This window comes from Lissotriton helveticus, chromosome 9 (assembly GCF_964261635.1).
Source record: "Lissotriton helveticus chromosome 9, aLisHel1.1, whole genome shotgun sequence".
NCBI lineage: Eukaryota > Metazoa > Chordata > Amphibia > Caudata > Salamandridae > Lissotriton > Lissotriton helveticus.
In genome coordinates, this window is record NC_136070.1 from 578,244,298 (window position 1) to 578,257,768 (window position 13,471).

General features: G+C 42.8%; 1 protein-coding gene across 7 annotated transcripts in view; it reads right to left on the minus strand.

Annotated features, from left to right (window-relative positions):
• Positions 1-1,771: 1,771 nt before the first annotated feature.
• RCOR2 (REST corepressor 2) overlaps positions 1,772-13,471 on the minus strand; it is a 248,168-nt gene continuing 236,468 nt past the window's right edge. For all 7 annotated transcript variants that reach the window (XM_078660543.1, XM_078660539.1, XM_078660542.1 and 4 more), the window contains exon 13: positions 1,772-4,771. In XM_078660543.1, coding sequence (XP_078516669.1) covers positions 4,421-4,771 — 351 coding nt within the window. In that variant the 3' untranslated portion in view covers positions 1,772-4,420. The remainder of the gene's footprint in view (positions 4,772-13,471) is intronic.

Below are 13,471 nucleotides of genomic sequence, written 5' to 3' on the forward strand. Positions count from 1 at the left end.
GTACCATGAAGATAACAAAGTGCATATAATGTAAATAGGTCAGTGGGTTACTGCTTCTGTAAGAGAGCTCCTTTTGTTACTTGTCGTTTAGAAGTCAACATCTTAATATAGAACATTAAGCTATAAACTGTCATCAAAGAGCTGCATGCAAACTGCAAGGTATATGTTAGAGCTATGTGTTTTTTGCTCAGTCTTTCATTATCCTAATCTTGCCAAAAGGGATCATTTGGGTAGAAAACAATTCATATTCTTAAAGAGAACCCCTAACAATGACGTTTTAAATTCTGAATTAGTGTTTTTCCACAATAAGGACTCTTAAACTATATTGCCTACCAGTATCGAAGACATATCACTCCTACACTACACCTCGTAGTCCTGTCTGATGTAACATTTGCTATACACTGATTTACACACACATGATTGGCTCTGTGCAATGTGTGTGTGATGTAAATTGCTCTGACACCTTACACTGGTATGAGTGGTGCTATAAAACGAAATAAATCTGAGAGACAGTGGTTATGGAGATTTGAGGGGCACTGTTGAAGGGAATTTCATGGCGGATGTGTTCATTGGGGTGGGGGCGCCAACAAACATTGTCGCACAGGGCGCCACCAGTGTTAAAGCCGGCCCTGGTGCGACAGCTACCCGGGGTTGAGCTGAGGGATTAACAGACAAAATCTACTGTCTCTGAAGGGTTTGTAACTATTTTACGGTGAGGTCGCATAACCACGCAATATACTACACCCCCATTCCTCACAGCTGCTTACCAAGCGAAGACTTACATTTTAAGTAATTTGGAAAGGCTGCCCTCTAGGGTAATTACGTATATGCAGAAGGTAAGGGTGATATCCAAGGCCACCTATTGCAACCACCCAATATAGTCAATAGTCTAAATCAAGCAATGGTCCGTCTGCCATACTTTATGAAAGAAATTCCCTCCTAGTGAAGGGGTTTGTGTTTGTCAGAATGATTACGCCTCAGAATAAAGCTTTTTTCTATTCTGAGGTAAGTGGAAACTTATTGTTGTGCAAATCTACATCATTTTGCATATCTTCCTCCACTTGCCACAAAGGAAAAAAGACAAAAGGTAACCGAAAATCAAAGCGCAATCCACAAACCGACATGTGAATGGGCAATTTGTGGTGCTCCTTGAACAATGTTTTGCTGACCAGGGAGAAACCCATGAAAAGTAAAAATTGGACTTGTGCTATTGAAGTGCATCTATTTTTTTTGCCTAAATCTACTCTATAAGGTAATCAACGTTTCGCAGTTCAACAAAATGTATTTACCAAGGCCTGCAAGCAACATTTCAGGAACCTTATTACGTATATATCTGTTATGTTGGACATTTGTAAACATAAGTGATTTTTTAAATCAGTTACTGTATCCAGTAAGTGATTATAATTGTTAAGATAAACGCATCATTTTACTATCTAATGCTTTTAACGAGATTGGTTTAAAATCCTGTAATTTTGTTATATGCTGTTACAATTTTGAAGGAGATACATAAAAAAAGGAATCACTATTAATGAGGCTATATAAAGATATGTTTTGTATATTGTAAGTGCAAGAAAAGTACTTAAAAACTTTGAAGAAAAAAAATACCAAACCAACAGCCAGCCATCTAGCTCCGTTCAGAAAAACTTTAAATTCAAATGATGTAATAAAACATTAAAAGAAAGACGCGTTTTGCACCAGAGCTTCTTGTACTCTGACCAAACGGTGACAGAGAGAACATAAAATAGGAAGAAAAAAGCTTAACACCGATAAGTCTAGTAAAATATTTTTATTGAAAATGCGATGCAAACACAAAAAGAGGAATGCTTCGGTAATCACTTAACACAGTAACAACATGAAAGAGGGAGATAAAAAGTCAATTTAAATAATCTACATGGTATAACAAAAATAATTTAACAAAAGAAAATACAAAAAAAATAATTCAGTGTTTCAAGTCTTTCATCTTCTTTCTGGTCCGTAGATGTCACTTTTTACAATGACCAGCTTGTCATTATGAGAAGGACCTCTGAGAGAGAACATTGTAAGTGTTAAAAATCGAGACTGGTACAGCCTTCATTGCCAGAGTACTGTCATCTTGACTAACTTGAGTTAGATCTTGACATTTCCAGCTAATAATACGGCAGGGCCAATATTAGCATAGTCATTAAGAACAGCAAATGCTTCTTTCTATATTGTGCAAGTACCCTGCAGAAAAAAACAGTATGATACCATAACCTGGGGCAGGTGAGCCATGTTGTGCAACTGGCCTGGGCATTTCAAGTCAATCAGTCTGTTGCAAATCGTCCCATTGTGTAGAAATTGTAAACGGGGACCACCAAGGGACTTGTCAGCATAAAGACGGACCTGCCCTCTCCAGCCAGACAGGTGTTGATGGAACATCTTTCTGCAGTAAAAGGCTTAGTCAAGTGGACCTAGCAGCTAGACATCCATTCTTAAGATGTACTGCACAGATTGATAAGTGGTATACATTACCACCACATTTCCAGCTCTGACCTCTCTGTGAGTCATGCTTTATGTTGTGGACGTCTTAATTGGGATCCATAAATCTGAACGAGGTCGTCAGCCCTGGCTTACGATCACACCTACTAAATGTCCTAAGTGAAATCCACTCCTGTTGCTGCAACCCAAATGTTCACTATCCAAGGTGCGTCACTGTACCCGTGTCCAGCAATACCAAGGCCCACCTGGACCTGAAAAAAACCTGCCTGCGACCCGCCTCTTGAACAACCAAACATGCACGCTGAGATCCATCCATCTTAGCTTCCACTTTTGCAGCCATCTCCAGCTCCCAAAATGTCCAACGGCCTTCTAACTGAAGGCTGAGTAAAGCCTCAAACACAGCCCTTTCTCAAGGGGTATGCACCTCCATGTGCATATTTTGGTACCAGGCAGTAATACCAGACATGGCTGGAGACACACTCCTAACGTCAGGCAAGTCCTACAGCACTCTTCTTCAGAGTTACATTTCCCCTTAAATAAGGGAATCATCTAAAACACCTGTGACCCCCCCCCTCTGCCCCCAAAATAAGGTTGAAGCAACACTGCACCCAAAAACTTTGCTCAAATCGGTGAGCAGGGCTAGTGAGGGGCATGTAGACAACACTGTGTGGGTCCTACTTCTGGAGTAGCAGTGACACTGCAGCCCAGAACCGAGGGGCACTGACCGAGCCTGGTGTGGGGAGAAGGAGTGGGCTTTCCAGGTGCTAGTTTACGTGCAATGGTAGAGTTGTTGGGGATTCATAAAGGAAATAAATTGAGGCAAATTGGCAGAGCTGTGTGCAACCCCTAGTGGAACAACAGGGTGTGCTTCCTGCATAGCAGATTATTTTTATTGAGTTTACGCCATAGTTATTTAAGTTGAACTGAAACATTTGTACCAAGCTTAGCCTTCTCTAAACGGTTTGAAAAGGAGCAAAATTAACGGGGCAAATAAAACCCCAACAGATCAAACTTTCTCTTGTGGTAAGTATAACCTTGCGCTGTAGTCAAAGGCAGCCTCTGGCCAAAGTACTTTTGGCAGATTCATGCCCACAGCCTCGGGCGTGGTCTTGAAAGAAGGCCTCTGCTATTGTGTCTGGAGACCTAATCAGGGCCAAGTAGTGAAAACAGGCATCCCATGCATGCTTATTTCAAACTTGCTAGGGAGGTGTTGGAAGCCACATACCTCATAAGAAAACGAATTCTTCAAGTTGTGCCAATCCAGCACCTTTCTTCAACTTGGATTTGTGGAATTGTACAATTTCAAAGGTTCTGGTTATTTATATTCGGCCCCCGACCCTCAGTACAGTGTGGCAGAACATGGACATAGGAAGAAGGCGAGCTGGGACTTGTTTATGCTAGAAGTCAAAGAACATCTAGTGGAAAGACAGATGAAGACAAGGTTTCCCCTCTACCAGGGCCACTGGGACATTATTTGGTTGAAAACATTGTGGTAGGGGATACAGATATGGCCTAAATTCCAATCCACTGGCTACAACTTTACACACTAGTCTAAGCACTTGGTTTCCCACCCTATGCCCCAGAGCTCCTCCATCCTTGAGCAGTGCAGACAATCAACTTTCATGCGCAGGCACCAGCATGACAGACTGGAGGCCAGGAAGTTCCAATCTGAATTCTTGGGTTGATGAAAGTAGTTCACTTTACCCAGATGAATGCTAATTCCACCAAGCGTCCAGGAGAGCCAATGTCTTTCTTCAAGAAGTTCACAGAGCTCATATTAAAAAAAGAGTTGGAGAGAACACATCATCAAGTCTGTGAATTTGCAACTCCACCAGCAACTTTTCTCAAAATCCTGCCCCCATGCCCTACCCTAAACACACATACCTCCCTCCCAAGTCAAAGGCTGCTGGCTGACTCCACCTGGAAAGCAAACATTCCTGGTCCAAGAGTTTCAAAGGCGCCATCATAATGGTACAGATGTTGGCGGCTCAGCCTGCAAACCCACCAAGGAAGGGGGGAGTGGTGTTCCAGTGGCCAACTGAAGAGAGGATCTTGTGTTTTGGCGGGAGGCCGCTACTGCTGGGCGGATGAGAGGCGGCGGTGGCTGATTGGGAGATGGCCGGGGCTGGAGGAAGCGGCCCTGTTGGAGCGGCGGAGGTTGGCGTAGTAGCGTCGGTGCTGTAGGCAGGGTTGGTCTTAGGAGCGGTGGTGGCTGTGACAGGGCAGTGCTGGAAGCAGCAGCAGCACTGGGTGTTGAAGCAGAGGATGTGGTTGTGGTCTGGGTAGACGTCTTTGTTACAGCGGTAATTTGCACCTGGTGAGAAAAAAGACACCGTGAACACAAGGAATACACTCTGATTCACCAACTCAGTTGTTCCATGAACACACACCTTGGAGTACCACGTGATTGCACTCTCTAGGAAAATCTAAATGCAGAGGCTAAAATGGTCTTCCATAAAAGTAGAGAGCTTGGATACTGTAATTTAAAATAATCCTGTTCAGCAAAGGATGAGATGGCATGACCTAAAAAGAATTAATCACCACAAGCCTTGAAGGCAAGAATGGCAAAACAGTCTCTCCTATGCTTGAATTCCCATATATTCCCGACTGTGATTAAAGCGGTGAGCCTGTTTGCAGGTTGCCAAGACCACGGAGCTCCAGATCATAACCAGAGGATGCCCATGAATTGGCTTTGGGTCAGTGATTCAAAAACCAAGCTCAGGGTTATTGAGGGAACATTCGGTCATACTCTGTGGCACTGCCCAAGGATCCAACAACTTTGGAATGGGGTAGCGGAAAAGTTACACTTAGTGATGGGTGCTCCCTGTCTCCACAACAACTGTGTTACTGGGGATTTGTGACCATATTGAGATTTCTAAGTATAAGATATTTGTTAAAGAGGCTTTGGGGGTTGACAGACCTGATAATGTCCAAAATGGGGATCGCCTTTGGGGACGTTTACTGAGGGCTAGAAGAGGAATATGGATGGGAGCATGGAGGCAGAAAGACATACTTACTGAAAGCTTAGGGTGTCCCAAAAAACGTACATAATACACTGCATTAAACTACTGGTTTCGCTTGAAACTGCACAGTGTTTAACATATTGCATGTAATGTGGTCTGAACCTGCTCCAAGCACCAGGAGGGTTTCAAGTATACTGTAGTACCAGTTTCTGGGATGCTAGACATGTTTCCTGCTCCTATTAGTGGAGATAACCTCTGCGTGTTTTTTTTCTTTCTTTAATGTACATTTTAAAACTCAAAATCTAATAATAAGAATATAAGAAACCGGTTCATTGCATAACAGTATCCATGTTACAGCCTCTTTTGAGAGGCAACGCAACACAAAGAGTCTGGATATTGACAGACTAAAGAACAAACATTTTAAGAAGTTAAAAAAAGGTAACCCTTCGTTCATGTTCCCAGGATTTGGAGCAGCATCGACATCAGATCATTAGCAACTCTTACAATTGGGGGACAAAAATCTGAAGACACCACTCAAGAAACACTAGCCCAGACAGTCCATCGTTGAACTTTCCCAAGTTAATGTTTCTTCCGGGGGGCCATGTCCAGTTTTCAGTGCTCCTTTCCTTGTGCACTCAGTTTGCACTCTACAAATACCAACACATACAGACAAGCTCTCCATGTTATCATCAAGCACACCAGGAATCCCTTCCCAAGCCAAACCTGGAGGGATAGACTTTGAACTTTTTCAGATCTTATGTACACTTGGGGGTCGATTCCGATTCGGGAAAAAACGCTCCGAATAGCTGTTCGGAGTGTTTTTCCCGTACGAATCGTACCCTGCAACGTCCCGCGTACGTACGTCGAAGTACGATTCGTACCAGGAGCCGGACTCCGTACGAATCTTACAGAGACCGTACGACTCGAATACCCATACGCGTCTCCGTCGGAACCCGCTGTATGCACCATCGGTACGGTTCGCGGCTGGTTTGTACGACCCAGCAAGTACGATACATGTCGGGTACGCACGTACAACCCTTTTTTTACGGGAGCTGAAAACAGCCGTAAAAGCAGAGTTCGTGCCGAAACAGGTACGGAACGCCCCCCCCCGGGTACGGTGCGTACCCCCCATGATCGCAGGGGTACGCACCTTACACCCAGCGTACATGGGGTACGTGCATACCCCTGCGATCATGGGGGGTACGCACCGTACCCCATGTACGCTGGGTGTACGAGGCCTACCCCTGCGATCATGGGGGGGTACGCACCGTACCCCTGCGATCATTGGGGGTACGCACCGTGCGGTGTGTATGTGATTGTGCGCTTTTCCGTACGAATCGCCGTTACCTGACGTGGACCGTACGGATCGCGTCCTGATCGTACTCGTCGGGTCGTACAGCCTGTGTATTAGTCGTACAGAGAGGGCTCCGGATACGATTCGTACCGACGGTTTTTTTACCGGATCTGAATCGACCCCTAAGTCATCTGCCCTAGTTTTGGTTCATATGGACCACTCAGTCTCACCACATTAAGAAACCTGTCCATTAAGAGATTTTGCGAGTCAAAGAAAGTCGTATTGTAAACTCGCTCTCATCGTCTTGGTCCGAGTACAGCCTCCTCTTAACCCATCAGAGTGTGAAGGAACACACATGGCCAGACTGAGGTATCTTGTACTGCTAGGAGGCATTTGCCCCCCACTGCACTTAATTCGCAGTCTTTTATGGCCACTATATTCCAAGTGCACAGCATAGTGAATCCAGAAAGATTCACGCTGCAAAATGTTACATACTGTCTAAGCACCTGTTTGTAATTTGCCGTGCTGTAAATTCACAAGCTTTCATACTTGTGCCATTATTGTTGGCTCAGATGTTTGCAAGTAGTTCCCCTCCCCCTAGAAGTCTTTTGAGTCAGGAGATGTGCTGCGACTCCTGTCTTAATGGACAATACGCATGTGCACCAACTCCATCTGAGATTGTTTTAATATACTGGTTAAGAGCATGGATGGAACGTTGCATGAGCGTAGCATGGTGCACTATGCATATTAAGCAGCGTCAGTTATTAACAGATCAGCAATAAGTACAGGCTTCTGGGGTGAATCTACAGCACTATGAACAGAGACTTACAGCGTAAGTAATATATTCCGTTTATAGCATGATGGGCTGTAGATAATCTATAAAGCAGTACTTTTCATAAGCAGTGGCTAGTATGTTGATGATGCAGAGGTCTGTAACAAGGTCCTTAGGAATATCTGGCCAGCCATAGCCTACAAGTGGGCTAAGATGTCCCCACAGTAGTCCTTAGTAAAGGTGCGTGGTGTTGACCAAGTGGCCGTGTTGCAGATATCAGCTAGGGGGATGTTGCCTAAGAAAGCTATGGCTGTCCTTTGTTATGGGTAGAGTGCGCCCGGGGCAGCACAGGTAGGACCCTCTTAGCTTTGTGGTAGCAGGGTTGGATGCACTGTACTATCCATCTAGCTATAGTGGCTTTAGAGATGGGATGACCTCTGTGAGGCCTTGCAAGATGTTCAGAATTCTGAAGGGGCTTGGTCGTTTCGATGCAATACGCAAGAGCTCTTTTGACATCCAACATGTGCTGGGCTCTCTCTGCTACTGAATCTAGCTGCGGAAAAGTCTGATTAAAGTGACACGGTCATACTACCCTGGGGAGAAACATACGATTGATTCAAAGATCGGCCCTATCCTTGTGAACCTGGATGAAAGTTTCTTTGTAAGTTGAGTGCTTGCAGCTCACTAATACGTCTGAGGGAAGTAATGGGCACTTTAAGCTACCTTCCATGAAAGGGAAGGGGACATGAGTGTTGAGGTTCAAAGGATTGCCTCGTGGGGACTACACTGATGTTCCACATGGGGCAGTAGTATTCCGAGAGGTATGACCCTCTTCAAACCATTCAAGCCTTGATTAGTGGGATCTCAAATAGGGATGAAAGTTCCTTGTTTTGCACATTGGATGCATCAGCACCTAGGTTTTAGGCATATTGATGTGCAGAGAAGGCCAGACTTTTGCAGATGTAAAAGGTAGATGATGTCCTGAAAGTTAAGCTATAGGGAGTCCAGGTCTTTGGAAATACAGTAGTGAACAAACCTTTTCCCCTTTGCAGCATAGCAGGTTTGTGTACAAAGTGTACATGCTTCTTGCCGTATCGGCATGCATTTCTGTGGGAAGCAAAAAGAAGCATCTCAGGTGACAGATTGCTAGGTTAAGCTGTCTGGGTTGAGGGTGTCCGATTTGGCTTTGGCTCTCCATGAGAAGGTCCGGACTGAGCGGAAGCTTCTTGTGAAGGCCGATGAACATCTCCAGGAGCATGAAGTACCAGGGCTGCTTGCACAGCTTGGGTATTTTGCATTTTTTTAGGGTGGTAAATATGTATTTTTGCGAGTGCCTAACACTGGAAGTACTTGTGTAGGAATTGCGGGGGAATTCCCACATGTAGACATTTTGATGCATCAAAGTTGCTGTTCAACCCCGGAAGGTGTCTGCTTAGAGTTATATGTTGTGTCAGGTAGACAAATGCTTAATCCCCTGCACTAGTGTTGATAGCAGGAAAGTGTGGATGCCGCCATGTTTCAGAAGTACATGACGGTCATGTAATTCAGGTTGATGGAGTAACCATTGTATTGAGGGGGCCACCTTCCCTATCCAGTCATGTTGTTGAGATGCGCATCCCAGCCTGAGAGAGAGGCAGCTGTGGTAATGGCCACCTGTAGAATGGGGTATGAGAAAGGCCTGCCCTGCAAAATGTTTTTGAGGCTACTAATGCAGTGAGCATTGGCCTTTACCAGCACTATATCACTAGTCATGCCTCTAGACAAGATGTCCAGCTTAGGGCCCAGAAGTTGGATCCCTGACAGATTTTCAGCAGAACTACCGATATGTAAATGAGATGGATTCAGATTCAGTCTTTGTAAATGTATTTTAAAGAGATAGTCTGAAAATCCAGGATGATCAGACCCTGCTGGGCTTACATTAGATACCCCTGCACCAGAGGGGCAGCCCTGAAAGTAAGCTTGATCTGTGCATGCCTCAACGTCCAGGGTGGCATCAAGACAAGCATCCAGAGTAGGGACAAGAATAAAGAGTTAGAAAGACATAACTTAATTTAGCCCAGAGTACCAGTTTTATGATGATAAAATGTACTATTATTCAAAGACCAGATGAGCCTACAAGTTGTGAACCATTTTTTCCAGCTTTCCTTGTATGTACAAATCTAAATAACCGTGGTGGTAAAAAACTGAGGCAGTCCTAGTTGGCACTTGACTAATGGGTCAATATTTCCAGTCTGCGTCACTCTAGATGAACTATTCCCGGCGGGCTTCTGAAAAAAGTTGCTCTCCAGCTGCCTGTAAATACCTCTCCTGTGCAGCCCAGGCTACTAAATTTCCAAGCTTTAAGCTTGGCTGAATATGTATTCCAAAATTCAAAACTGAAAAACTTTGAGGCAAAAATGTTTGCCTTTCAGAATGTATATGCTGTTTGAAGAAAAATGGTTTGATTTGAAAAAATATATTTAAAGTGGATATTTGAGTGATAAAACATGAGGTTTTGGAGTTACTTAGTGCTAAGGTTACTTTGATGCCAGGGGCATTGCAGCTATGGCCGTCATGTATTAACCGCTGAGAGGCATTGCAAATCGATAAAGCCTTTTTTCACATTACTGCTGGCAACCTTGAAATTATCACTGCGGTAATCTTACGTGGGGTGGCCACTAATGTGAGCTTGTCTGATGTGGTCACTATTACCACACTAATATTAGTAACTCGGTATGACTTTAATTGAAAATAAGTAGTTCTTATTACAGAAAAGTTTGGGAGACCCTGCATTTAGACTTTGCTTGTTCTCACAAGACAAGGAGAGCATCACAGTACACACAATCGGCAGAGTCACTGGCATGCGTAACTGTAGTGTCAGTTGGGAGTGGCAGGCACAAGCAGCCCCCGTTTAGTCTGGTAATACCTGGGCAAACTTGGAAAATTACAGACTAGCTTACAATTTATGCCACAACTGGAGGCTTAATACTATCCAGACTTTACCTCCATTGCTGCAAAGGAACAATTGTACCAAAACACACTTAAAATCTGAAAGGAACCAATCAGTAAAGTAAAAAAAAACTAGAGTCCCCTGGCAAAAGGAACATTCAAGGAGAGGCATTTTTTCAGCACAGTTTTTTCATACACGTTTTACTTTGGTTATACAAAAATGTTATTGTAATTCAAAATCTAACACACAATCTGAGTGGCTTTTACAATATACTGAATAGGACTCATTGGCTCAATTCAGCCTTTGGCATCCTTAAATGACCTTTCCTAGCCTCTTGCCTGCCACTTCCCTTGCTGATGCTCCTGTCCGGTCATCATTTTACTGATCCTACTGATGGACTTGCCTCACAGCTGGACTGTGAACTTTTTCAGAAGTAGACTTGAAGGTATAGGATGAGCCTTTAGACTGCTGTCACCCAACCCACTTGCTGCATTCCACTACATGCACCTTTATGGATTATTCACTGCTAGGTGAGAAACAAGACCATTTTAGCATCCCAAAAACTGCTTGAAGTCACAACTTTAATCTAATGTGATCAATTTGCCTCAGGCAGCACAAAAGTCATTGAAGGAACTCAAAGAACTTTGCACAAATGGTGATCTGTAAAAATCAGCACTGACCCAGCCCCAAAAGGGCCACTTCAACCTGAATTGATAGGCCACACCCCCTCAGAATATGATCAACCCCAGTTGCTTTTCTCTCACCAGTGAAGTGTAAGTTGAATCCCTTTGAATTGTAGAAGACAATTCAAATATTTTATTTGCTGTACATCGTATTGGTCCAATGACCAAATTGACTCATTCGAACATTGAGAGGCATGAATCGGAGTTTATTCCTCAATGCATTTTATGTTACCAAATAAATCGTTGTCAGGAGCACTCACTTCACCTTTATAACTTCATTCATTAATGACACGCAAATCCACTAGCAAAATAACAAGACTATTGTCATCCGATTTCTCACAATATATTCAAGCTCCACAACACGAGTGAAATCATACCTGTCTAGTACCTGCACATTAGCGAAAGTCCGTTCAACATCCTTGCAGAACATCTGCCATCATTATTCTACGTTGGTCCTCCCCATTACCCAATTATATCGCACCCATTTCACTTCCATTGTCTGCTTCTAATACAGTCTAAAAGACAACAACTCATATTGTAACATTTGTTTAATCCTCTGTCCAACTGGGTCTAATCTCTTCATCCAGAAAATGTTTCTCTGTAATATTAGTTTCTTGTGATCAACAGCAGTTTGACACCTGTAGACTTTCCAGAGTTTGCAATCAGACTTGAATTAACTTGTGTGCTACAGCATTAAAATGCTTTGCCACATCCGTTCCAGAATTGTGGGCTAACTACTATATAAATGAGTTTCATTTCTATTCGACTCATTTACTACCACAGGGGACTGACTGCTCATTTATAATGCTGATATTATTCTTATGTTAACAAAATAATATTTATCTTACTGGTATCCCAAAATAGAACAGTCCGCACAGACATTCTTGAAAAGATACACAGAATTAAGTATTACAGGTGGAATTTCATTTTTCGAATATGGTACTAATATCAGTGTGTATATGGGATACTATATTTCTCTTCAAAACAGGATTGTAACTGGTAGAACTGAAAGAAGTGAATGTTCACTTTTTCACATATACCAATCTTAATTATTTATCCCTCGTTCTTACCTACGTTTGAATCAAGAGATCTCTCAGATTTTTGAAATGCTGATTTGCACATATGCCCCCCCATATGTTTTTACATTTCTGACACTTAATTGTCTACCAAGGTTTTTAATAAATTCTTTGAACATTAAACTCTTAATTTATCATTCAGTAGGAAGTGTTATTTCTGAGATTCTGTCAATTTTATTGCATGCTCTAAGGTAAGAAAGCATCTCTGTACCTAAAATCTGCAAATCGAAAATTACCACTTCTCTCGAATCTATGCAGAACTTCGATGAAGAATATTAAGAAATATTTGATTACTCCTCACCTATTATTCTAGTGGGTGCCACATAGAAATGATACTGCAGCTAATCAGGTAATCAATCAACTTACCAGCACCCAGAACTTCATAATCTACTTTAATATTTAACAGTGAGGGTAGCTTCAGATGCAGTAATATTTACGTGTAGCTTCCTCAGTATGAAAGTCCTGGCATACTATTTTCACACAAAACCTTGCTCGAAATAGAGTCCGATTTGTTTTATTACAGAAAGCATGTTACAAATGCCTTGTTAAACTACTCTGTAAGAAGGTCAGTATTTTTTTTTAGAAACTGGGAATCGTGTCAGCAGTATTTGCTCACTCTGTAATCCCACCTGATGGAAGAAGCTCTCCTCACTGGCCTTTGGCCTCTCTTTTAGACAAACAGGACAAATGCCTACAAAGCAAATGAAAGAATTTCTTAGAAGGGAAGGAGTAACTGAAAAGCTGTTACTTCAAGCTCGGAATGTCAGGAACTCTTGAAATTAAAAAGCAACAGTTTGTTCCATATGGAAAAGCACAGGCAAGCCCTATTGAAATGTCACTTTTGGGAAAACAAAGCAGCAAACAATGAAAAAAGAAACTGCAGATTCTGCCAGCAAGGGGCCTAGATTGGGCGACAGGAGTATTACAGTTCAGAACTCTTAAAAGTAAAAAAAATTCTAGAGATCTGAGGACTAAGGTGGTCTATCTTCTTAGAATATTTCTGGATGGGGACACAAATAATCTTTTTGACTATAAAGATATGCCGTTTTAAGGCTAATCGAGTGGTTGGGAATAAGCTAAAGGGCAGCTGAAAAGAGTCTTACTCTGAAGCCACAAGGCACCTCTCAAACAATGACCATAACAGATAAAAGCCCTAGGCAGGTGTTGGAGAGAGCCCAGATATCACTAATCTAGATTACTGGTTCACACAGGCAACTCAGTCGTATATTTACTTGTTAGAAGGGTCTTGCAGAATCCTCATATTTTGGATCAAAAGGGTAACATCTGTTAAAAACAT